This window comes from Rhinatrema bivittatum, chromosome 5, assembly GCF_901001135.1.
Source record: "Rhinatrema bivittatum chromosome 5, aRhiBiv1.1, whole genome shotgun sequence".
NCBI lineage: Eukaryota > Metazoa > Chordata > Amphibia > Gymnophiona > Rhinatrematidae > Rhinatrema > Rhinatrema bivittatum.
The window spans coordinates 5,795,260-5,821,866 of record NC_042619.1 but is presented as its reverse complement, the minus strand read 5'-3'; the positions used below and the strand labels follow the sequence as shown (position 1 = coordinate 5,821,866).

Here is a 26,607-nt window from a genome sequence, read left to right as displayed (position 1 = left end):
ACTCATCCAGGTGTTCACTAATAGGGATAAAGTCCGCGTAGCTGCCCATCTGAGCACCAGTGATCATCAGAAGGTATGGTTTGATATCTCAAATAAAATACAGAGGAGTCACAAGAAGACCCAACTTCTGAATTTTAAAAATATGGACTTTGACAAAACAGGGATGTATCTGGAGTAAGAATCAGAAGACTAGGAGAAAATGGGTGAGGTGGATCAACAGTTGCCAAATTAAAAGGAGCTATTACGAAGACAACAAATCTATATGTTAGAAAAGTAAACAAAAGGAAGAGAAATAAGAAACCAATCTGGTTCTCAAAGGAGGTGGCTGACAAAATAAAGGCAAAAAGAACAGCGTTCTAGAAATATAAAGGATCCCAAAGGGAGGATCACAAGGAAGAATATCTGGTAGCACTGAGAGAGACAAAGAAAGAAATCAGGAAAGCAAAAGGTCAAGTTGATGAAAGTATTGCCATAGAGGTAAAGAGAGGTGACAAAACATTTTTCAGATATGTCAGAAAGAAGGAAGTTCCATAATGGCATAGTGAAATTGAAAGGAGATGAGGAGAAACATGTAGAGGGAGATGAAGAAATGGCAGAAATATTAAAGAAATACTTCAGTTTGGTGTTCCCTAAAGAAGACCCTGGAGAAGGACCATCCCTAGTTAACAAGAAACTGGAGGAGAGGGGGAAGTAGACGAAACTCCATTTACAGAAGAGAATGTATGGGAAGAACTGGGGAAAACTGAAAGTGGACAAAGCCATGGGGCCTGATGAGGTTCATCCCAGGATACTGAGGGAGCTCAGAGATGTGCTGGCGGCTCCGCTGTGTGACTTGTTCAATAGATCCCTAGAAACGGGAGTGGTGCCGAGTGATTGGAGAAGAGCGGTGGTGGTCCCGCTTCACAAGAGTGGGAGCAGAGAGGAGGCTGGAAACTACAGGCCGGTTAGCCTAGGAAAATTAATGAAGACTGATGAAAGAAAGGATAGTGAGCTATCTACAATCCAGTAAGTTGCTGGTCCAAAGGCAGCATGGATTCACCAGGGGAAGCTCCTGTCAGACAGACCTGATTGATTTGGTGGCTAGAGAATTGGATTGAGGAAGAGCGCTCGATGTGATCTACTTGGATTTCAGCAAAGCTTTTGATACGGTCCCACATAGGAGACTCATGAACAAAATGAGGAGCTTAAGAGTGTGCATCAAGGTAGTGGTGGCATGGATTACAAACTGGTTGACTGACAAGAGATATCATGTAATGGTAAATGGAAACTACCCTGAAGAGAGAGCGGTGATGAGCGGAGTGCCACAAGGATCGGTGCTGGGACTGGTCCTGTTCAATATCTTTGTGAGTGACATTGCAGAAAGGATAGAAGGTAAGGTTTGTCTATTTGTGGATGATATTAAGATCTGCAACAGAGTGGACACGCCGGAAGGAATGAGAGAGTGAAAAGTGATTTAAGAAAGCTTGAAGAGTGGCTGAAGATTTGGTAGCTGGGATTCAATGCTAAAAAGTGCAGTCATGCATCTGGGGTGCAGCAATCCAAAAGAGCTGTATGTGATGGGGTGCAAAAGACTGATGTGCACAGACCAGATAGATCTTGGGGAAATAGTGGCTGATGATCTGATGATGGTGAAACAATGTGACAAGGCGATAGCTAAAGCCAGAAGAATGCTGGGCTGCATAGAGAGAGGAATAACCAGTAAGAAAAAGGAGGTGGTGATGTCCTTGGTGAGGCCTCACCTGGAGTACTGTGTTCAGTTTAGAGACCGTATCTCAAATAGGATAGAGACAAGATGGAGGCGGTCCAGAGAAGAGCGACCAAAATGATGTGGGGTCTGTATCGGAAAGCTTATGAGGAGAGGCTGAAGGACCTGAATACGTACACCCTGGAGGAGAGGAGATGCAGGGGAGATAGGATACAGACCTTCAGATACCGGAAAGGTTTTAATGATGCACAATTATCAAAGCTTTTCCATTGGAAAGAAATCAGTAGAACCAGGGGTCATGAAATGAAACTTCAGGGAGGAAGACTCAGAACCAACGTCAGGAAATATTTCTTCACAGAGAGGATGGTGGATGCCTGGAACGCCCTTCCAGAGGAGGTGGTGAAATCAAGAACGGTGAAAGATTTCAAAGGGGCGTGGGATAAACCCTGGGGATCCCTAAAGGTTAGAGGATGGGAATGAAGAGAAGAGGGCATGGGGTAACTTGCTGGTGTGGTGGTTACTACCCTTAACCAATAAACCTTCATAGAGTTGATGCAGCTGCAACATTACTCTCCGCTTCAATGGCAGGGGGAAATGGGAGTTGAATTCAGACGACAATAAACAAGGCCCCAACCTTTACGGTTTAAGGAAGAGGCAGAAACTCTGCTGAAGGACTGAGACAGTCAAGAATGCTCCATCTAAGATTTACGAGGGACCACCGACACACCTCCCCCAGCCAGGCCTGCTGCAGCTGTTACATGGAGCCGGCAGCTCCCACAGACTTCAGAGTCAGTGGGATTCAAATTGTAAAACAGCTTAAGTACATCTGATGAGGAGAAAGGTGTTGACAGTCCCCTATGCATCTTAGAGGGAATATTGGTAAACTGGCAAAACCTGGGATGGAGATATCCCACTGGTAGATGCAGGTGAGCAAGAGAGGATGCAGGCCTGGAGAACGAGTGAGAGAGAAAGGGAGGGAGGGAGGGAGGATCTAAAACTCCCATAATGCCTGGTGCTTGAGGCCTCGTATGCGGCCCTGAGTGGTTGGGGTGATAAAAAGAAGGATGTGTGAGAAAGGGGAAACCAGGGCCTGCTTCCAACCAAGGATGTTCAGAACCGAGGCTACACTGAGGGAGGTCTGTGCGAGGAATACGAAAGATATGTTTGGACTCTGTTGAGGATGCCTGAATGCTACTGGAGGATGAGGACGTCCCAACATTTTTCTGTCTGTCTCCACAGTGCTGCACCTGCCGCTCTTCCTCTGACTGGACGGACATGCGGACATACAGAGCCAGTGTGGGGATGATGCTGTTGCCTTGATCTGGGAAGGGTGATTGGGGGTGGGATAGTGAGGAAAGAGAGAGCGAGCATGACAGTGGGGGAGGACTGAGTGTGTGATGGAATGGAGGGGGCAGAGAGTATGAGAGGAAATTAGAGAGGGTGAGAGAGCAGCAGGGGCAGTGTGAGAAGGGATGACAGGTTGGAGGGGAGAGAAAAGGCAGCAGAGGGCCAGAGCAGGAGAGAAGGTGATGGGGTGGACAGCATGCATGCTGGGGGATGGAGGGTGATGGGTGAAAGAGAACCAGAGGGGGAGGAGCTGAGTAACTGAAGGTGTCAGAGAATGAGGAGCAGAAGCCAGGATTACAGTGAGAGTCAGATAAGATTCAGGACGGGAGGGAGGAACCCAGCAACCCCTTCCATAGCTTCTAGGGGACGGGAAGTGGGGAGATCCCGCAGGGAGATGGAAGCAAAAAAGCTGTCCCTGCTGAATCACCAGGGGTCCTGCAGCCAGGTACAGAAGCTCGTTGCTTCTTCTGCAGGTACGAGCAGAGTTGTTTTTGGTTGAATTTGCTGTTTGTTTTCTTGCACAGGTTTTGGAGGACCTTCTGAAGGACGGGACAGCAGAATGTAAATGAATGAACGAATCCCTGCAATAGGCCAGGCTGCAGGCTACGCCAGCACATACCACAAGGAGCCCACAATCACCCCCATGGGAGAGGGGATGCAGCTCACGAAGACAGAGCAGACATTAAATGCAGGAATCAACTCAGAGAGGCACAAAATCGAGCTGACACCTCCATGGGGGAGCACTTTCCGGAAAGGGACGGCCACACGCGTGTGCACGGTGGCGTATCGTCTGGCTGTGGGCCTGGACCGAGGAGGCAAGGAAATCAGCCCAAGGAGCTCAACCAAGGTCAGTCAGCGGAGAAAGACGGCTCCTAGCCAGGGAGCAGGGCCGCTGCCGTACAGGTCTGCAGGAAGACGGCCAGAAGATCTACCCCAGGCTCATCAACTCATCCTTCACTGTCACAAAAGTCCTGAGGGTCAACGGAGCCGAATTCTTGCTTCGGCAGAAAACTTTCCGTTACACTCAAATACAAAGCAACCTGCAAGAATGATCAGTCATGCACTGACAGTCCTGGAGAGCAAGACGCAGGATCTACCCTGCGAAAAAGTGCAGCAAGGCAGACAGAACCTGGGCAGACTAAATCAGAAAGAAAGTTAAGAAGCAAAGACAAACCAGAACCAAGCTGGAGCACGGTGAAGCAATGGAGGAGAGCGCCCATATAATGACATTTATGAGGTTCGTGCCCTAGACCTGAGTTTTCATTTTGGTAGGGATTCACTCCCTCCTTCCTCACAGGCCAGGATTTCTCTCCGTCCATTTTGCCTGAAGTCCTTACCTGCAGACTGGTCCTTATACACAGGGATCAGACTGGGGCTGTCCCTGCAGGGAGTGTGAGGGGATAGGATAGGAGAGATAATTACCTGAGGGATTTCCAGCAGGATCACAGCCCAGAGAGAGGCGCAGGCAGTCACAAGAGACCTCCTTACCTGCAGACTGGTCCTTATACACAGGGATCAGACTGGGGCTGTCCCTGCAGGGAGTGGGAGGGGATAGGATAGGAGAGATAATTACCTGAGGGATTTCCAGCAGGATCACAGCCCAGAGAGAGGCGCAGGCAGTCACAAGAGACCTCCTTACCTGTAGACTGGTCCTTATACACAGGGATCAGACTGGGGCTGTCCCTGCAGGGAGTGTGAGGGGATAGGATAGGAGAGATAATTACCTGAGGGATTTCCAGCAGGATCACGGCCCAAGAGAAGGCGCAGGCAGTCACAAGAGACCTCCTTACCTGCAGACTGGTCCTTATACACAGGGATCAGACTGGGGCTGTCCCTGCAGGGAGTGGGAGGGGATAGGATAGGAGAGATAATTACCTGAGGGATTTCCAGCAGGATCACAGGCCAGAGAGAGGCGCAGGCAGTCACAAGAGACCTCCTTACCTGCAGACTGCTCCTTATACACAGGGATCAGACTGGGGCTGTCCCTGCAGGGAGTGGGAGGGGATAGGATAGGAGAGATAATTACCTGAGGAATTTCTAGCAGGATCACAGGCCCAGAGAGAGGCGCAGGCAGTCACAAGAGACCTCCTTACCTGTAGACTGGTCCTTATACACAGGGATCAGACTGGGGCTGTCCCTGCAGGGAGTGTGAGGGGATAGGATAGGAGAGATAATTACCTGAGGGATTTCCAGCAGGATCACGGCCCAGAGAGAGGCGCAGGCAGTCACAAGAGACCTCCTTACCTGCAGACTGGTCCTTATACACAGGGATCAGACTGGGGCTGTCCCTGCAGGGAGTGGGAGGGGATAGGATAGGAGAGATAATTACCTGAGGGATTTCCAGCAGGATCGCAGGCCAGAGAGAGGCGCAGGCAGTCACAAGACACCTCCTTACCTGCAGACTGGTCCTTATACACAGGGATCAGACTGGGGCTGTCCCTGCAGGGAGTGGGAGGGGATAGGATAGGAGAGATAATTACCTGAGGGATTTCTAGCAGGATCACAGCCCAGAGAGAGGCGCAGGCAGTCACAAGAGACCTCCTTACCTGTAGACTGGTCCTTATACACAGGGATCAGACTGGGGCTGTCCCTGCAGGGAATGTGAGGGGATAGGATAGGAGAGATAATTACCTGAGGGATTTCCAGCAGGATCACAGCCCAGAGAGAGGCACAGGCAGTCACAAGAGACCTCCTTACCTGCACACTGGTCCTTATACAGAGGGATCAGACTGGGGCTGTCCCTGCAGGGAGTGTGAGGGGATAGGATAGGAGAGATAATTACCTGAGGGATTTCCAGCAGGATCACAGCCCAGAGAGAGGCGCAGGCAGTCACAAGAGACCTCCTTACCTGCAGACTGGTCCTTATACACAGGGATCAGACTGGGGCTGTCCCTGCAGGGAGTGTGAGGGGATAGGATAGGAGAAATAATTACCTGAGGGATTTCCAGCAGGATCGCAGCCCAGAGAGAGGCGCAGGCAGTCACAAGAGACCTCCTTACCTGCAGACTGGTCCTTATACACAGGGATCAGACTGGGGCTGTCCCTGCAGGGAGTGTGAGGGGATAGGATAGGAGAGATAATTACCTGAGGGATTTCCAGCAGGATCACGGCCCAGAGAGAGGCGCAGGCAGTCACAAGAGACCTCCTTACTTGCAGACTGGTCCTTATACACAGGGATCAGACTGGGGCTGTCCCTGCAGGGAGTGGGAGGGGATAGGATAGGAGAGATAATTACCTGAGGGATTTCCAGCAGGATCGCGGCCCAGAGAGAGGCGCAGGCAGTCACAAGAGACCTCCTTACCTGCAGACTGGTCCTTATACACAGGGATCAGACTGGGGCTGTCCCTGCAGGGAGTGTGAGGGGATAGGATAGGAGAGATAATTACCTGAGGGATTTCTAGCAGGATCGCGGCCCAGAGAGAGGCGCAGGCAGTCACAAGAGACCTCCTTACCTGCAGACTGGTCCTTATACACAGGGATCAGACTACGGCTGTCCCTGCAGGGAGTGTGAGGGGATAGGATAGGAGAGATAATTACCTGAGGGATTTCCAGCAGGATCGCAGGCCAGAGAGAGGCGCAGGCAGTCACAAGAGACCTCCTTACCTGCAGACTGGTCCTTATACACAGGGATCAGACTGGGGCTGTCCCTGCAGGGAGTGTGAGGGGATAGGATAGGAGAGATAATTACCTGAGGGATTTCCAGCAGGATCGCAGCCCAGAGAGAGGCGCAGGCAGTCACAAGAGACCTCCTTACCTGCAGACTGGTCCTTATACACAGGGATCAGACTGGGGCTGTCCCTGCAGGGAGTGGGAGGGCATAGGATAGGAGAGATAATTACCTGAGGGATTTCCAGCAGGATCGCAGGCCAGAGAGAGGCGCAGGCAGTCACAAGAGACCTCCTTACCTGCAGACTGGTCCTTATACACAGGGATCAGACTGGGGCTGTCCCTGCAGGGAGTGTGAGGGGATAGGATAGGAGAAATAATTACCTGAGGGATTTCCAGCAGGATCGCGGCCCAGAGAGAGGCGCAGGCAGTCACAAGAGACCTCCTTACCTGCAGACTGGTCCTTATACACAGGGATCAGACTGGGGCTGTCCCTGCAGGGAGTGGGAGGGCATAGGATAGGAGAGATAATTACCTGAGGGATTTCCAGCAGGATCGCAGCCCAGAGAGAGGCGCAGGCAGTCACAAGAGACCTCCTTACCTGCAGACTGGTCCTTATACACAGGGATCAGACTGGGGCTGTCCCTGCAGGGAGTGGGAGGGCATAGGATAGGAGAGATAATTACCTGAGGGATTTCCAGCAGGATCGCAGGCCAGAGAGAGGCGCAGGCAGTCACAAGAGACCTCCTTACCTGCAGACTGGTCCTTATACACAGGGATCAGACTGGGGCTGTCCCTGCAGGGAGTGGGAGGGGATAGGATAGGAGAGATAATTACCTGAGGGATTTCTAGCAGGATCGCAGCCCAGAGAGAGGCGCAGGCAGTCACAAGAGACCTCCTTACCTGCAGACTGGTCCTTATACACAGGGATCAGACTGCGGCTGTCCCTGCAGGGAGTGTGAGGGGATAGGATAGGAGAGATAATTACCTGAGGGATTTCCAGCAGGATCGCAGGCCAGAGAGAGGCGCAGTCAGTCACAAGAGACCTCCTTACCTGCAGACTGGTCCTTATACACAGGGATCAGACTGGGGCTGTCCCTGCAGGGAGTGTGAGGGGATAGGATAGGAGAGATAATTACCTGAGGGATTTCCAGCAGGATCGCAGGCCAGAGAGAGGCGCAGGCAGTCACAAGAGACCTCCTTACCTGCAGACTGGTCCTTATACACAGGGATCAGACTGGGGCTGTCCCTGCAGGGAGTGTGAGGGGATAGGATAGGAGAGATAATTACCTGAGGGATTTCCAGCAGGATCGCGGCCCAGAGAGAGGCGCAGGCAGTCACAAGAGACCTCCTTACCTGCAGACTGGTCCTTATACACAGGGATCAGACTGGGGCTGTCCCTGCAGGGAGTGGGAGGGGATAGGATAGGAGAGATAATTACCTGAGGGATTTCCAGCAGGATTGCAGGCCAGAGAGAGGCGCAGGCAGTCACAAGAGACCTCCTTACCTGCAGACTGGTCCTTATACACAGGGATCAGACTGGGGCTGTCCCTGCAGGGAGTGTGAGGGGATAGGATAGGAGAGATAATTACCTGAGGGATTTCCAGCAGGTTCGCAGCCCAGAGAGAGGCGCAGGCAGTCACAAGAGACCTCCTTACCTGCAGACTGATCCTTATACACAGGGATCAGACTGGGGCTGTCCCTGCAGGGAGTATGAGGGGATAGGATAGGAGAGATAATTACCTGAGGGATTTCCAGCAGGATCGCGGCCCAGAGAGAGGCGCAGGCAGTCACAAGAGACCTCCTTTGCAGACTGGTCCTTATACACAGGGATCAGACTGGGGCTGTCCCTGCAGGGAGTGGGAGGGGATAGGATAGGAGAGATAATTACCTGAGAGATTTCCAGCCGGATCACAGGCCAGAGAGAGGCGCAGGCAGTCACAAGAGACCTCCTTACCTGCAGACTGGTCCTTATGCACAGGGATCAGACTGGGGCTGTCCCTGCAGGGAGTGTGAGGGGATAGGATAGGAGAGATAATTACCTGAGGGATTTCCAGCAGGATCACGGCCCAGAGAGAGGCGCAGGCAGTCACAAGAGACCTCATCCTCCTGGTCAGAGACAGCTGCGTGAAGAAATTAGACTGTTAGCAGCCCTCACTGACAAGGCTCAAACATTTTTCCAGAGCATGAAGGGAAAATGCATTTTGTGCCAGGAAAAGGGATAATTTGCTGAAGGAGGTGGACTCAGGCATAACAGAGAAAGATATTTATTTGAAGAAAGGGTGATGGAGAGGCATAAACGTTAAACAGTCAACAGAATTAAAGAAAACATGGATGAGACAGAGAAGGTGTCCATAGTGGGGACCGAGATCATTAGGGCTGTGATGCTTTAGCAGAGAAAGCAGGCAGAGTAAACTAGCAATGTTTACTCTCCATCATATCTCAAAGTATCTATGGTGCATACATCAGACAGGTCAGTCAAGACTGAACAAGAAAAGATCCTACCATACTCCCGAGTGCAAGCAGATTCCCATCCAAGCACAGTAAAAATCAGACTGGAAAAGTATTTCATAAGCTATCCTGCTCAGCTTGGGTCCTTCCACTACATACACAGTACGGACAATATTCAGAGACATTTCCCCAAGCCAGCATGGATATAACCTGCTTAGCTCTATAACTTTACTGTAAAATATATCTAGTGTCATTGTTCCCACTCCAGGGTACATAAAACCTGTGTGGATCTGTAACTTTACTGAAAAAGCAATCCAGAGTCATTTAAGTCATTTAAGGAAGCTGGAAGAGTGGTCGAAGATATGGCAGCTGAAATTCAATGCCAAGAAGTGCAGAGTCATGCATATGGGGAGTGGAAATCCGAATGAACTGTATTCGATGGGGGGGGAAAGGCTGATGTGCACGGAGCAGGAGAGGGACCTTGGGGTGATGGTGTCTAATGATGTGAAGTCTGCGAAACAATGCGACAAGGCGATAGCTAAAGCCAGAAGAATGCTGGGCTGCATAGAGAGAGGAATATCGAGTAAGAAAAGGGACGTGATTATCCCCTTGTACAGGTCCTTGGTGAGGCCTCACCTGGAGTACTGTGTTCAGTTCTGGAGACCGTATCTACAAAAAGACAAAGACAAGATGGAAGCGGTACAGAGAAGGGCGACCAGGAAGGTGGAGGGTCTTCATCGGATGTCATACGAGGAGAGATTGAAGGATCTAAATATGTACTCCCTGGAGGAAAGGAGGAGCAGGGGTGATATGATACAGACCTTCAGATACTTGAAAAACTTTAACGATCCAAAGACAACGACAAACCTTTTCCGTCAGAAAAAAATCAGCAGAACCAGAGGTCACGAGCTGAGGCTCCAGGGAGGAAGACTAAGAACCAATGTCAGGAAGTATTTCTTCACGGAGAGAGTGGTGGATGCCTGGAATGCCCTTCCGGAGGAAGTGGTGAAGTCTAAAACTGTGAAGGACTTCAAAGGGGCGTGGGATAAACACTGTGGATCCATCAGGTCCAGAGGACACGTATAAAAGAGCAGGTAGCAAAACACTGCACGGAGCGGCAGTAGCCACAGAGGCATTCACGGAGCGGGATGCCAGTGGCCAGTGGTAGGTGTTCCACCTTCACGGAGCGGAAGGATGGAGGGCTGTCATCTCCCAATTAAATAAAAAAAAACAAAAAACAAAACAGGGATGGGATGGGATCCATCAGGTCTAGAGGACGCATATAGTAAAATACTGCACGGAGCGGCAGTAGCCACAGAGGCATTCACGAAGCAGGATGCCAGTGGCCAGTGGTAGGTGTCCACCTTCACAGAGCGGAAGGATGGAGGGCTGTCATCTCCCAATTAAATAAATAATAAAAAAACAAAACAGGGATGGGATCCATCAGGTCTAGAGGACACATATAAAGAGCAGGTAGTAAAATACTGCACGGAGCGGCAGTAGCCACAGAGGCATTCACGGAGCGGGATGCCAGTGGCCAGTGGTAGGTGTCCATATAAAGAGCAGGTAGTAAAACACTGCACGGAGCGGCAGTAGCCACAGAGGCATTCACGGAGCGGGATGCCAGTGGCCAGTGGTAGGTGTCCACCTTCACAGAGTAGAAGGATGAAGGGCATCCATCTCCCAATTAAAAAAAAAAAAAGAAAAAAACAGGGATGGGTTCATGGGCTATAGGTATTACCAATTATTAGGCTTTTCAATATTTGATGATAGTTAATGTGACTTTCAAGGCATGCTTCACTTTCAATGCATATCCAGCATAGCTCCCTGCTTCAACGACAGGGGAGAAGAAAAACTAATACTTCACACATATCCAGCATTGCCCTCTGCTTCATGGCAGAGAGCTATGCTGCCGCTTACCCAACTAATCAAACTTAATATTTCACTTGGAAGCAGCTCCATCACTGCTCTCTACATTAATAGTGGGGGTGAAAAGGGAATTAGAACATAAGGTTACTAAGAGCCAAGAGAAACAGTTAAGTATGAGAAAAAATAAGTGTAAGGCTTGCTGGGCAGACTGGATGGACCGGTTGGTCTTCTTCTGCCGTCATTTCTATGTTTCTATGTTCCCACTCCAGGATACATAAAACCTGTATGGATCTGTAACTTTACTGTAAAATCAGTCCAGAATCATTGTTCCCACTCCAGGATACATAAAACCTGTGTGGATCTGTAACTTTACTGTAAAATCAGTCCAGAGTCACTGTTCCCACTCCAGGGTACATAAAACCTGTGTGGATCTGTAACTTTACTGTAAAATCAGTCCAGAGTCACTGTTCCCACTCCAGGGTACATAAAACCTGTATGGATCTGTAACTTTACTGTAAAATCAGTTCAGAATCATTGTCCCCACTCCAGGGTACATAAAACCTGTATGGATCTGTAACTTTACTGTAAAATCAGTCCAGAATCATTGTTCCCACTCCAGGATACATAAAACCAGTGTGGATCTGTAACTTTACTGTAAAATCAGTTCAGAGTCATTGTTCCCACTCCAGGGTACATAAAACCTGTATGGATCTGTAACTTTACTGTAAAATCAGTCCAGAATCATTGTTCCCACTCCAGGATACATAAAACCTGTTTGGATCTGTAACTTTACTGTAAAATCAGCCCAGAATCATTGTTCCCACTCCAGGATACATAAAACCTGTATGGATCTGTAACTTTACTGTAAAATCAGCCCAGAATCATTGTCCCCACCTCAGGGTACATAAAACCTGTATGGATCTGTAACTTTACTGTAAAATCAGCCCAGAATCAGTTCCCACTCCAGGATACATAAAACCTGTTTGGATCTGTAACTTTACTATAAAATCAGCCCAGAATCATTGTTCCCACTCCAGGATACATAAAACCTGTATGGATCTGTAACTTTACTGTAAAATCAGCCCAGAATCAGTTCCCACTCCAGGATACATAAAACTTGTTTGGATCTGTAACTTTACTGTAAAATCAGCCCAGAATCATTGTTCCCACTCCAGGATACATAAAACCTGTTTGGATCTGTAACTTTACTGTAAAATCAGTTCAGAATCATTGTTCCCACTCCAGGGTACATAAAACCTGTGTGAATCTGTAACTTTACTGTAAAATCAGTTCAGAATCATTGTTCCCACTCCAGGGTACATAAAACCTGTGTGAATCTGTAACTTTACTGTAAAATCAGTTCAGAGTCATTGTTCCCACTCCAGGGTACATAAAACCTGCGTGGATCTGTAACTTTACTGTAAAATCAGTTCAGAGTCATTGTTCCCACTCCAGGGTACATAAAACCTGTTTGGATCTGTAACTTTACTGTAAAATCAGTTCAGAGTTATTGTTCCCACTCCAGGGTACATAAAACCTGTGTGGATCTGTAACTTTACTGTAAAATCAGCCCAGAATCATTGTTCCCACTCCAGGATACATAAAACCTGTTTGGATCTGTAACTTTACTGTAAAATGAGTCCAGAGTCATTGTTCCCACTCCAGGGTACATAAAACCTGCGTGGATCTGTAACTTTACTGTAAAATCAGTTCAGAGACATTGTTCCCACTCCAGGGTACACAAACCCTGTGTGGATCTGTAACTTTACTGTAAAATCAGTTCAGAGTCATTGTTCCCACTCCAGGCTACATAAAACCTCTGGATCTGAACTATACTGAAAAATCAATCCAGAATCATTGGTCCCACCCCAGGGTACATAAAACCTGTGTGGAGCTATATCTTTACTGAAAAATCAGTCCAGAGTCATTGTTTCCACTCCAGGGTACATAATTTTACTGAAAAATCAATCCAGAATCATTGTTCCGACTCCAGGGTATATAAAACCTGTGTGGACCTGTAACTTTACTGAAAAATCAATCCAGAATCATTGTTCCGACTCCAGGGTATATAAAACCTATGTGGATCTGTAACTTTACTGAAAAATCAGTCCAGAATCATTGTTCCCACTCCAGGGTACATAAAACCTGTGTGTATCTGTAACTTTACTGAAAAATCAATCCAGAGTCATTCTTCCCAGTCCAGCTACATAAAACCTCTGGATCTGTAACTTTACTGAAAAATCAATCCAGAATCATTGTTCCCACTCCAGAGTACATAAAACCTGTGTGGATCTGTAACTTTACTGAAAAATCAGTCCAGAATCATTGTTCCCACTCCAGGGTACATAAAACCTGTGTGTATCTGTAACTTTACTGAAAAATCAATCCAGAGTCATTCTTCCCAGTCCAGCTACATAAAACCTCTGGATCTGTAACTTTACTGAAAAATCAGTCCAGAATCATTGTTCCCACTCCAGGGTACATAAAACCTGTGTGGATCTGTAACTTTTCTGGAAAAAGCAGTCCAGAGTCATTCTTCCCACTCCAGGGTACATAAAACCTGTGTGGATCTGTAACTTTACTGAAAAATCAATCCAGAATCATTGTTCCCACTCCAGAGTACATAAAACCTGTGTGGATCTGTAACTTTATTGTAAAATCAGTCCAGAGTCATTGTCCCCACTCCAGGGTACATAAAACCTGTGTGGATCTATAACTTTACTGAAAATTCAGTCCAGAATCATTGCTCCCACTCCAGTGTTACGATCCCGGTCACTAGCCTAGTGACCGGGCTCTTACCTTCCTCCGTGGCGCCGCGAACCGCCGGGTTTCTGGCCTCCAGGGCCGCATGGCAGCGGCGTCTCCTCGTGGAGACGTCGTCAGAAACTCCTCCCCCCAGCCCTGGTACGCGCGCGCGCGAAGAGCCGTGTTTTAAGGCGTCTGCACCCGGATGTGCAGACACGCCTCTTTTGACGTCAGCTGATTGAGCAGGGGATTTAAGCCGGGACTTTTGAAGTTGCAATTCGCCTTGCAACGAGGTTTCTCTTCGGAGTGCTAGTTGCCATCGTTCATCTGCCTGCCTGGTTCCTGACTTCAGCCTGCCTGACTCTGGTATCGTTTATCTGCCTGCCTGGTTCCTGACTTCTGCCTGCCTGACTCTGGTATCGTTTATCTGCCTGCCTGGTTCCTGACTTCTGCCTGCCTGACTCTGGTATCGTTTATCTGCCTGCCTGGTTCCTGACTTCTGCCTGCCTGACTCCGGTATCGTTTGCCAGCCTGGTTCCTGATCTCTGCCTGCCTGACTCCGCTCTCTGCCTGCTTGTACCCCGGTTCGTATCGCTTCCTTGGATTCTTCTGTTATCACCTAAGACCCAGCAGTCCGGGTCCCTACAGGCTCCTCCTGGGGGGATCTCGGGCTTCCAGGGCGAAGACTCCTAAGCCCTAGTGACCCGGGCCTCCACAGCTCCTCTGGAGGGGTCACGGGTTCCCAGGTGAAGATTCATCGTTTCATCTAGTCTGCCTCCCGTCCGTCTCCCTCCGGCGGTCGGCCTAAGGATCCACTTCCGGATTGGTCAATCACAACAGTTTGCAAGGCCATGGATCCGGCAGATCTCGCTGGGCTTCAGGCCATTCCTGGGTTGGCACAACGCCTGGTGCAGCAGCAACAGGTGTTGGATTCGTTAGTAGCCACGGTTGAGCGCATGGCTACTCGAATGGACAATGAACCTCCTGGACAGGCTCCGCCTCCGGTTCCGGCTCCAGTAGTCACATTCCAGACTCAGACCCAGCTGCCTGCTCCTTCTCGTTATGCTGGGGATGCCAAAGCTTGTCGTGGTTTTCTCAATCAGTGCTATGTGCGGTTCGCTCTACTTCCCAATCAGTTTCCTACTGATGCAGTCAAGGTGGCGTACATTTTCTCCCTGCTGGATGACAAGGCGCTGAATTGGGCATCTCCTATGTGGGAGAAGAATGATGCCGCTCTCTCGAGTCTGGACCTCTTTGTGGCTGAGTTCAGAGCCGCGTTCGATGAGCCTGCTCGCCAAACTTCAGCGACTTCGGAGCTCTTGCAAATTCGCCAAGGACCACGTACACTGGCAGAGTACGCTCTGGAGTTCCGCACCCTGGCGCTTGAGGTGGGGGTGGCGAGATGATGCCCTTCGGGGGATTTTTCTTGAAGGTCTAGCAGGCCGGATTAAAGACATTCTTGCTGCCAGAGAGCTCCCTGAAGATCTCAATGCTCTCATAGAGCTTGCTGGACGCATTGATCAGCGGTTGCAACAGCGGGCTAGAGAGGTACGCCCACTACGGCGCATGTCGCCACTAGCGCCGGTCTCATCTAGACCTCTTGCCTCTGTTCCCCGGTCTACGGGGGCTACCGCAACACCATCTTCTGATGAGCCAATGCAGCTGGGAGGAACTACCCTGACTGAGGAGAAGCGCCGCCGCAGGACACAAGGTCTGTGTTTGTATTGCGGCGGGAAAGGACATTTCCTGTCTAATTGCAAAGAACGGCCGGGAAACGCCCACGCCTAGGAGTAAGGGAGGAGTGTCCCCTGGGCTGTTTGAACGCTGCTCCTCAATGTACGGTACCGGTAACTTTAAAATTTCCCGAGGAGTCTTTTGAAACTCGGGCTCTGATCGACTCAGGGGCTGGAGGGAACTTCATTGCTCAGTCTCTGGTTGAGCGCCTGCAAATAACTACTCAACCTCGGGAGCCCTCCTTGCGAGTCACCTCCATTCAAGGGACTCCATTGGCCGGGAGTATCTCCTTGGTTACAGCTCCGATTTCTCTCCAGACCGGCCTATTCCACAGCGAGGTGATCTCTTTCCTGGTCTTGGAAAAGTCGGTACATCCTATAGTTCTTGGCCTACCGTGGTTACAGCAACACTCTCCCATAATTCACTGGGACAATTTACAGATTGCTCAATGGAGTCCACAGTGCTTCCAGTCCTGCATTACTACTACTGGGAGTTCTCCCATCACTCTGGCACATGCGGGGCCAATTCTTCCGGCGGTGTACAGTGAGTTCTCCGATGTATTTTCTAAGGAAAAGGCGGAGTTGCTGCCACAACACCGTCCCTTCGACTGTGCCATCGAGCTTCTTCCCGGTACTACACCACCCCGGGGTAGGGTGTATCCGTTATCCCAACCAGAGACTAAAGCCATGTCCGATTATATTAAGGAGAACCTCGCTAAGGGGTTTATACGTCAGTCTAAGTCTTCTGCAGGGGCAGGATTCTTTTTTGTAGCCAAAAAGGACGGATCTTTACGTCCTTGCATCGACTACCGTGGTTTAAATAGGATTACTAAAAAGAACCGCTACCCGTTACCCTTGATCCCAGAACTTTTGGACAGACTCCAGGGGGCTCGAGTTTTTACCAAACTGGACCTAAGAGGAGCCTACAATCTTGTGCGCATCCGTCCCGGGGATGAGTGGAAGACTGCTTTCAACACCCGGGACGGGCACTACGAATATCTGGTTATGCCATTCGGCTTGTGCAATGCTCCTGCCGTATTCCAGCATCTCATGAATGAGATTCTTAGGGAACTGCTAAACACTTGTGTCATTGTCTACCTGGATGATGTTCTCATATTTTCGCAAGATTTGGATTCTCATCGCCGACAGGTCCGGCAAGTTCTTCAAATTCTCCGAGACCAGCACCTTTACGCCAAACTGGAAAAATGTCTCTTTGAGCAGGACTCTTTGCCTTTCTTAGGGTATATCGTGTCTGCCACAGGATTTCGCATGGACCCAGAGAAGGTTTCGGCCATCAAGAAGTGGCCTCAGCCTACAGGATTAAAGGCGTTGCAACGCTTTCTGGGCTTCGCCAACTTTTACAGACACTTTATTCCAGGATACTCCCGGCTGGTGGCACCTTTGACGGCCTTAACAAGGAAAGGAGCGGATGTTCGCCACTGGTCTGCAGAGGCTTGTAAAGTGTTTCAAGATTTAAAGGACACGTTTCTGTTGGATACTTGCCTACGACACCCTGATCCGTCACGTCCCTTCATAGTGGAGGTAGATGCGTCCAGTGTGGCGGTAGGTGCAGTACTTTCTCAGCACTCTAGTGCAGGAACTTTACTCCCATGCTCGTATTTCTCGAAGAGATTCACTCCTGCCGAAAACAATTACGGTATCGGCGATAAAGAACTTCTCGCCATCAAGTTGGCGTTTGAGGCATGGAGGCAGTGGCTAGAAGGAGCTCAGCACCAAATCACGGTGTACACTGACCATAAGAACCTGGAGTTTCTTTCCCAAGCCCAACGCCTCAATCCCAGGCAGGCGAGATGGTCATTGTTCTTTAGTCGGTTCGATTTTATCCTCAAGTACCGACCCGCCACTAAGAACATCCGAGCCGATGCTCTGTCCCGTAACACCATCCTTGAGGAAAGGAGTGACTCTCCACAGTATATCATTGACCCAGCCAGGATTTCTCTTGACTGCACTAGTGTATCTCAGCAAGGACGAGTAGTAGTACCTCGACGAGACCGAAGGAAGGTTCTGGAGTGGGCTCACGACTCCCTTACAGGAGGTCATGCCGGCCGAGTAAGAACTCTCACTCTCTTGAATCGATTCTACTGGTGGCCTCGAGTACGTCAGGACGTTCAGGAATACGTGGCATCTTGCCCAGTATGTGCCAGGCAAAAGCCACTTTCGGGTTGACCTTGGGGTCTGCTACAACCGTTACCCATTGCCACAGAACCATGGACACATATTGCCACAGACTTTGTGGTAGATCTCCCTCCTTCAGAGGGTAAGACTGTAATTTGGGTTATTGTGGACCGTTTTTCTAAAATGGTACATCTCGTACCACTGGACAAACTGCCTTCTGCACCTGAGTTAGCACAGCTGTTCGTACAACACATCTTTCGAGTCCATGGTCTTCCACAAAGTATAGTCTCTGACCGTGGACCTCAGTTTACAGCTCGCTATTGGCGAGCCCTTTGCAAACAGTTCGGGGTTCAGTTAAATTTCTCCACCGCTTTTCACCCCCAAAGTAATGGACAGACGGAAAGAATGAATCGGTCTCTCAAGTCTTTTCTCCGCAGTTTCATTTCTGAGAAAAGAGATAATTGGGTGGCGTTGTTGCCTTGGGCAGAATTTGCATATAATAACCATGAACACTCTGTCACGGGCCAATCACCTTTTCAAACGGTTTTTGGTCGTCATCTCAAACCTCCTGTCCCAGTTCCAGTGGAGGTGGCATCTCCTGCGGCTCAGTCAGCAGCGACTCAATTTCGTCACCTATGGCAATCACTTCAGCATCGTCTTTCTTCTGCAGCACGGAAAGCACAGACAACAGCGAATCGTCATAGACGGGCTGCTCCGACACTACTACCTGGTACTAAAGTATGGTTAAGTACCAAAAATTTGCACCTTTCAGGCTACTCTCGCAAGTTGGCTCCTAAATTCTGTGGTCCATTTCCAGTGGCAGAACGTATTGGATTGGTATCCTACAGACTTCGACTGCCATCATCATTGCGCATTCACAATGTATTTCATGTGTCCCTGTTAAAACCTGTGGTCCACTCCCGTTATCATCACCTCACTCCGGATGATGTCTCAGCATCATCTCCTGGGGATCCGGTCTATCAAGTACACGAGGTACGGGACGTACGATTTCACAATCGTCGGTGGGAATATTTGCTAGCCTGGGAAGGCTGTGGTCCTGAGGAGGATTCCTGGGAACCTGCGCGGAATATCCTGGATAAGACTCTGCTGTCCCAATTTCACTTGGACAACCCTGGAAGGCCCGGTCCTTCAAAGAGGGGGCGTAAAGTGGGGGGTACTGTTACGATCCCGGTCACTAGCCTAGTGACCGGGCTCTTACCTTCCTCCGTGGCGCCGCGAACCGCCGGGTTTCTGGCCTCCAGGGCCGCATGGCAGCGGCGTCTCCTCGTGGAGACGTCGTCAGAAACTCCTCCCCCCAGCCCTGGTACGCGCGCGCGCGAAGAGCCGTGTTTTAAGGCGTCTGCACCCGGATGTGCAGACACGCCTCTTTTGACGTCAGCTGATTGAGCAGGGGATTTAAGCCGGGACTTTTGAAGTTGCAATTCGCCTTGCAACGAGGTTTCTCTTCGGAGTGCTAGTTGCCATCGTTCATCTGCCTGCCTGGTTCCTGACTTCAGCCTGCCTGACTCTGGTATCGTTTATCTGCCTGCCTGGTTCCTGACTTCTGCCTGCCTGACTCTGGTATCGTTTATCTGCCTGCCTGGTTCCTGACTTCTGCCTGCCTGACTCTGGTATCGTTTATCTGCCTGCCTGGTTCCTGACTTCTGCCTGCCTGACTCTGGTATCGTTTATCTGCCTGCCTGGTTCCTGACTTCTGCCTGCCTGACTCCGGTATCGTTTATCTGCCTGCCTGGTTCCTGACTTCTGCCTGCCTGACTCCGGTATCGTTTATCTGCCTGCCTGGTTCCTGACTTCTGCCTGCCTGACTCCGGTATCGTTTGCCAGCCTGGTTCCTGATCTCTGCCTGCCTGACTCCGCTCTCTGCCTGCTTGTACCCCGGTTCGTATCGCTTCCTTGGATTCTTCTGTTATCACCTAAGACCCAGCGGTCCGGGTCCCTACAGGCTCCTCCTGGGGGGATCTCGGGCTTCCAGGGCGAAGACTCCTAAGCCCTAGTGACCCGGGCCTCCACAGCTCCTCTGGAGGGGTCACGGGTTCCCAGGTGAAGATTCATCGTTTCATCTAGTCTGCCTCCCGTCCGTCTCCCTCCGGCGGTCGGCCTAAGGATCCACTTCCGGATTGGTCAATCACAACATCCAGGGTACATAAAACCTCTGGATCTGTAACTTTACTGAATAATCAATCCAGAATCATTGTTTCCACTCCAGGGTACATAAAACCTGTGTGGATCTGTAACTTTATTGTAAAATCAGTCCAGAGTCATTGTCCCCACTCCAGGGTACATAAAACCTTTGTGGTTCTGTAACTTTATTGTAAAATCAGTCCAGAATCATTGCTCCCACCTTTAGACAATTTAGGCTATTCTCTACATAACCTCGCATATATAATAATCACTATTTTGTTTTTATTTTTTATTTTTGATATTCTTTAATTTTTTTTTTCTGATTTAATTTTTCTGATTTAATTTGCAGTTTGTTTTTTATTGTTTTCCTTTTTAATATTTTTTTCACATATGTTTATTGTTTTTGTTTTTTATTCAGTGAGTTTGATAAAATTGCATGGCGGATGGTTTTAGATTAGTTTATATTCACAACCATGTGACATATAGTCATATTTGTTTATATCGATAGCTACATAAGCGGGTTTGGACTATTTGACATTTTTTAAATAAACGGATGTTTTTTTAGGTATGATTCCTTGATTTTGGCAAAACAAGTTGGGTTATACAACGTTCTTATACATCTATAAATAACCTTTCAGATTTGACTACAACTTTTTTTATTGTGCCAAATAGGTTTTATTTTTTTATTTTTTTATTGTGCCAAATAGGTTTTATTGTGATAATTATTCTGGATATAGTAGTCAATCTGTATATTCAATACATATAACCTACAGTGCAGCACCTTATGACATCTAATACATATGCATATCACATAGTATCGTGAGATCTGGAGCAGGAAAAGGAGGTATAAAACCACTTACTAGACTGTCTGATTCACCTTTGCGTTAATCCATGCTGAGCATTTATTTGGTGAGTTTCTCTTTAGTTTTTCTCAATATACACAATCTGCTACAGCTCTCCCTAAGTGAATTGGTATATATAGTTAGAATTGCATCTTTACCATCTCGTTTTGTAATTTTTTATACTGTGGTTTATTAGAACGCCGATTTTTGGCGCCATATTTGCAATGTCGGCAACTGAGTGAAGTCATAGTAGTTTCTAAGTACACCCGATTAGTAAACTCATTACAGTATCTATGGGTTCATATTAGTTACGGATACAGTTTAAATTGATTAAAGTGCTTATGGGTTTACATTATTTATAGATACACTTTTAGTTTAGTTGCTTGTACCGATTATATTTAATTGTTCACAGTTTCCCAAGTAAATCAGCATATACAGTTAAATCTATATCATGATTGTTATTTATTTATTTATTTAGAATTTTTATATACCGACATTCTCGATAGACTATCTTGTTCACTCTTTACATTAATCCATGCCGAGCCTCTATTCGGTGAGCTCCTCTTGTGTTTGTATTTTTCAATACATACAGCCAATCAAAGCTTTCTTTAAGTGAAATTGTTATATACAGTTAGAATTGTGCTGTTACCGACTTGTGATGTGTTCTTTGGACTGGCCCAAATTTGCGATATTGGCAACTGTGCAAAATTACAGTAGTTCCCAAGCTCACCCGATTTGAAAAATTCATTGAAGTATCTATGGGTTTATATTATTTGTAGATACATTCTCAGGTTAGGGGGTTTACAACCGATTATATTTAATTGATTACAGTTCTCTAAATAAATCGGCATATACAATTTAATTTATGTTATGATTGCTCTGCTATGAGTTTATTCTAACTCGGTTTTTATTAGATGCCGACATTTGGCGCCAAATTTGTGTAGTCTGTGACCGTAACAAACATCACGTCTGCTCACCAGATCTTTTGATCAGACAGTCTTCATATTTACGTTTCTTGAGTTCATTCAAGGATCTATTTTTAAAAAAAATTTTTTTATATAATATATAAATTCAGGTGTTAGAATTTATTTATTAATTTTTCCTACAGGTAAGAACATAAGAACATAAGAAAATGCCATACTGGGTCAGACCAAGGGTCCATCAAGCCCAGCATCCTGTTTCCAACAGTGGCCAATCCAGGCCATAAGAACCTGGCAAGTACCCAAAAACTAAGTCTATTCCATGTAACCATTGCTAATGGCAGTGGCTAATCATTCAGTATATGGTTGTACACTATATAACCCTCTTTTATCTTTTGAAGGTATACAGTTTTCTTACTTTTAAAGATCTCCTTTAAAAGGACCTGATTTGAATATTATTTCAAAGAAACCTGCTGTGTTATCCCTTTTGACTTCGTTACATGATAACTTTGTGATGCTTTAAGCCAATTCGAGTGGCTTATGAGGTATCCTTATTTTTCATTTTCACACATTGTTTAAAAATTAATTATTCTAGTACCATCCACACACTATATTAATCCAAACCTTAATACAAGTTATTTTCGGTTTTTTCCTTATCGTTTTTTAGAGGTTGTTTTATTTATTTCTATTTATTTCTATTTATTTTAATCTTGTCTATACGTGCACACCACTGTGTTCATATCTCCAATTCAAGTGTATGCCTATGTAATTAGCACACACATATATCACATTTGCCAAAACAGACTACTGCAACTCCCTGCTCCTCGGCCTTCCTAACAACGCCATTCATCCCATTCAAATTCTGCAAAACACAACAGCCCGAATCTTGACCAACCTACGCAAACATGACCATATTACACCTGTTCTAAAAGACCTACATTGGCTCCCAATAGCATCCCGTATACAATATAAGGCGCTCTCTCTCATCCACAAGGCTTTATACAATCCTGAAATGAACTGGTTCAATGAATCCTTCCGCTTACACCAGAGTCCAATAAGCCTACCAGACATGCACATCTCGCAACATGCCTATTCCCCTCTCCCAAACTCCACAAACGTACCTCCACAAGAGCCCGTGCCACTATCCATCGCCGGGCCGACCCTTTGGAACACAATGCCAGTTGAACTACGGCAAGAGGAATGCCTGAAATCCTTCAAGCGGAAGCTTAAGACCTGGCTATTTGCCAAAGCATACACCTAATCTCCACTCTGCCTTTCCACTGGCCCCCCTTTCGGTACCCCACTTTTGCCCCCATCCTTCTTCTTTCCGCCCCCTTCTCCCCTTTTCTCCCCCCTCTGCTCTCCACTCCCCCCTCCCCCCCTAATATTCCTAAATCCCTTTTCTCTCAGTTCTCTCTGTACATATGTATATAATTGCAATTCTTGTTTAATATTTAATGCAATTTATCCCATGTTCTCTTACCCCTTTATTCCCTTGTTAACATGTTTTATCTGTTCCATGTAAAGCGCCTTGCATGGCGTATATTTGCGTTACACTGGTGAACCGATGTGATATCCTGGATGAATGTCGGTATATAAAAATTTTAAATAAATAAATAAATAAATCTATGACGTTTACATTATTGTGATACACTATATTGTGCTAACAGTTGTCAAGCTGTTCACTAGAGTGGAGCTTTTTTGTATTGATACTAAGATCCATTTTATTCGATTTGGTGTATTATGTACTTTTATATGATGTATTATTATTTATTTAATTTTATTTATATAATTTATATAGGCGTTGATGTACAGTTTATCTGTGTCTCATTTTTATATGTATGTGTGTCATTTTATTTGTTTATATTAGCCCCTGAGGCAGCTCTTTGAGCGAAACTCGGCCAGAGTCGGGCAAGCTTCAATAAAACCTTGTTTTACACCGATCCATCCACGTGTTTTTATTTCTATAACTTTACTGAAAAATCAATCCAGAATCATTGTTCCCACTCCAGGGTACATAAAACCTGTGTGGATCTGTAACTTTACTGTAAAATCAGTCCAGAATCATTGTTCCCACTCCAGGATACATAAAACCTGTGTGGATCTGTAACTTTATTGTAAAATCAGTCAGAGCCATTGTTTCCCACTCCAGGGTACATAAAACCTGTGTGGATCTGTAACTTTACTGTAAATTCAATCTAGAGTCATTGCTCTCACTCCAGGGTACATAAAACATGTGTGGATCTGTAACTTTACTGTAAATTCAATCCAGAGTCATTGTCCCCACTCCAGGGTACATAAAACCTGTGTGGATCTGTAACTTTACTTAAATTCAATCTAGAGTCATTGCTCCCACTCCAGGGTACATAAAACCCGTGTGGATCTGTAACTTTACTGTAAAATCAATCCAGAGTCATTGTCCCCACTCCAGGGTACATAAAACCTGTGTGGATCTGTAACTTTACTGTAAAATCAATCCAGAGACATTGTCCCCACTCCAGGGTACATAAAACCTGTGTGGATCTGTAACTTTACTGTAAAATCAGTCAGAGCCATTGTTCCCACTCCAGGGTACATAAAACCTGTGTGGATTTGTAACTTTACTGTAAAATCAGTCCAGAGTCATTGTTCCCACTCCAGGGTACATAAAACCTGTGTGGATCTGTAACTTTACTGTAAATTCAATCTAGAGTCATTGCTCCCACTCCAGGATAAATAAAACCTGTGTGGATCTGTAACTTTACTGTAAAATCAATCCAGAGTCATTGTTCCCACTCTAGGATACATAAAACCTGTGTGGATCTGTAACTTTACTGTAAAATCAGTCAGAGCCATTGTTCCCACTCCAGGGTACATAAAACCGGTGTGGATCTGTAAGTTTACTGTAAAATCAGTCCAGAGTCATTGTTCCCACTCCAGGTACATAAAACCTGCTTGGATCTGTAACTTTACTGTAAAATCAATCCAGAGTCATTGTCCCCACTCCAGGGTACATAAAACCTGCGTGGATCTGTAACTTTACTGTAAAAAATCAATCCAGAGTCATTGTTCCCACTCCAGGGTAAATAACACCTGTGTGGATCTTGTAACTTTACTGTAAACTCAGTCAGAGCCATTGTTTCCCACTCCAGGGTAATAAAACCTGTGTGGATCTGTAACTTTACTGTAAATCAGTCAGAATCATTGCTTCCCACTCCAGGGTACATAAAACCTCTGGATCTGTTGACTACCACTGACTCTATTAGTATTGGGACCAGTCCACGGGGGCGATGCCTGTATCCCATGATCCTATGTATGTCTGTTCCTGTGCAGCATGAGCACATTTGTATCTCCCAAATGGAACTGTACTCTATTTTCTTTTGTGGTTCTCTAAAAAAGCAGGAGCCTGTGGCATTGTCCTGTTCATCACCACCAGATATCAAATGAAGAGAAGAAGAATCCTCCGGAAAGAATCAAAATAGCTTTTTGTGGAGCGGTCCCATCAAGGATACACTACTGCCCCTAGTTTTAATCATTGGCATCCCTTAAAAACTTCTTATGTTTTGCCGATTTTAAATTTTCTGTAAAGGAAGCCATAGTGGATTGAAATTCTTTAAGAGAAGCATCATAAGCTTCCATACTTGAACTCCCTTTCAAGGAAGTCAAGATGTCATCTGTCTCCTTCTTAATACTCTCTTAGTTACTTTTGCTTGCTCAATGATCAAGAGCATCACATCAAGAGAACATTTATTCAGAATGTTGTTCCATTTCTGTAAAAATTCTTTATCTTCTGCATAAAGATGTGGCTCTTTAAATTATGGAGTCCTCATGGAATCTGTCATGCTCTAATGTATTTGACCAATGTACTTGAATGTAAATCAGTATGAATCAATGTTTTATTTAAACGTAACACATTTGTGCAAGCTTTGGAATCATTCACTATAGTAGAGGTCAGAAAAAAGTGGGTGGAGCTTGCAACACTTTACGCACAAAACCATTCTCCCAACTTTCAGAAGATGTCATGTCAACGCAACCGCTGTTCAACAATGCAGAGGTACGGTAATAGAAAATGCAGCAAACGTCTTCTAATATTGTATGATAAACAGCAGAAACAAGAAGAATAACTCAAGTGTCTTATTTATCTAAACTTTATCACAAAATAACCTATACCTAAGTCACAGCATCAGAAAATACAATAACCCACCTCTTGCCTCACAATGGGCTGCAGACGGTGTCAGAAGCAACACCATGAATCAATCATATGCTGATAGGCACAGAAATACTATATCCCCATCCAAGATGGCGATGTAGCTGCACCACAGAAGCGTCGCTGCTCACTTTTGGTTTGAAAATTTATTTTCCTCGATTGTAAAATGCCGCATTCGGTCCGGAAAAGAAGGGCTAAAGACAGGGATTCGGCAGAGAACCCTCCAGGAACCCCGAAAGCCGGACCGATGGACGCCCATGTGGTGTTTGGACTTACCATGCCGGGAGGACGTCCGCAGGAGTTGGTTCAGGAGAGCCCGAGTACAGCAGAGCCGCTCCGGGACCTAGAGACCCTCAATGTCCCCGGTAATTGGAACACCGCCAGTGAACCCCGCGGAGGTCAGGGAGGCTCATCGGGAGTCGACTCCGACGCGACCCGATGATGTCACCGAACCCGGATGTGTGGGGGGAGAGTTAACAGCAGATGCCGCGATGGATCCCGAGGTTATCGGAGGAGCTGAGCGGATTTCAGCGCGAGGAGAGAAGAAAACATCGAGGGGCAATAATGTGGAGAAAGAAATGGAACCATGAAGAAATCTTATTCCATTGGTGAGACCTTCTGATATAACTTTAGGTACAATTTGGGAAACTTTAGTAGTTTTGAATGAGAATATTTTTCTTCAGTTAAATCCTGTAGTATCTAAATTGGAAGTTTTGGACATGCAAGTTAAAGTTTTACAAGAAGAAAAGGTGATAAACAACAACGTGTAATGGACTCGGTGCAACACAATATTGGGAATTTAAAAGATTTGTATTTAAATCTGATTAAAGAAAATCAAGTGTTAGATAAAAGACTTCAGAATATGGAAAATCAAGCACGGGGGAAAACTCTAAGATTGATTAACTTTCCAAGAGTTCCTTTGGTC

General features: G+C 46.8%; 1 protein-coding gene across 1 annotated transcript in view; it reads right to left on the bottom strand.

Moving 5' to 3' along the window:
* The window catches only part of LOC115091750 (ecto-ADP-ribosyltransferase 5-like), a 74,641-nt gene that overhangs the window by 13,068 nt on the left and 34,966 nt on the right, over positions 1-26,607 (bottom strand). Inside the window, exon 2 of the mRNA XM_029601928.1 lies at positions 8,701-8,781. Within this exon, the coding sequence (XP_029457788.1) occupies positions 8,701-8,763 (63 nt within the window). The 5' untranslated portion in view covers positions 8,764-8,781. The remainder of the gene's footprint in view (positions 1-8,700; positions 8,782-26,607) is intronic.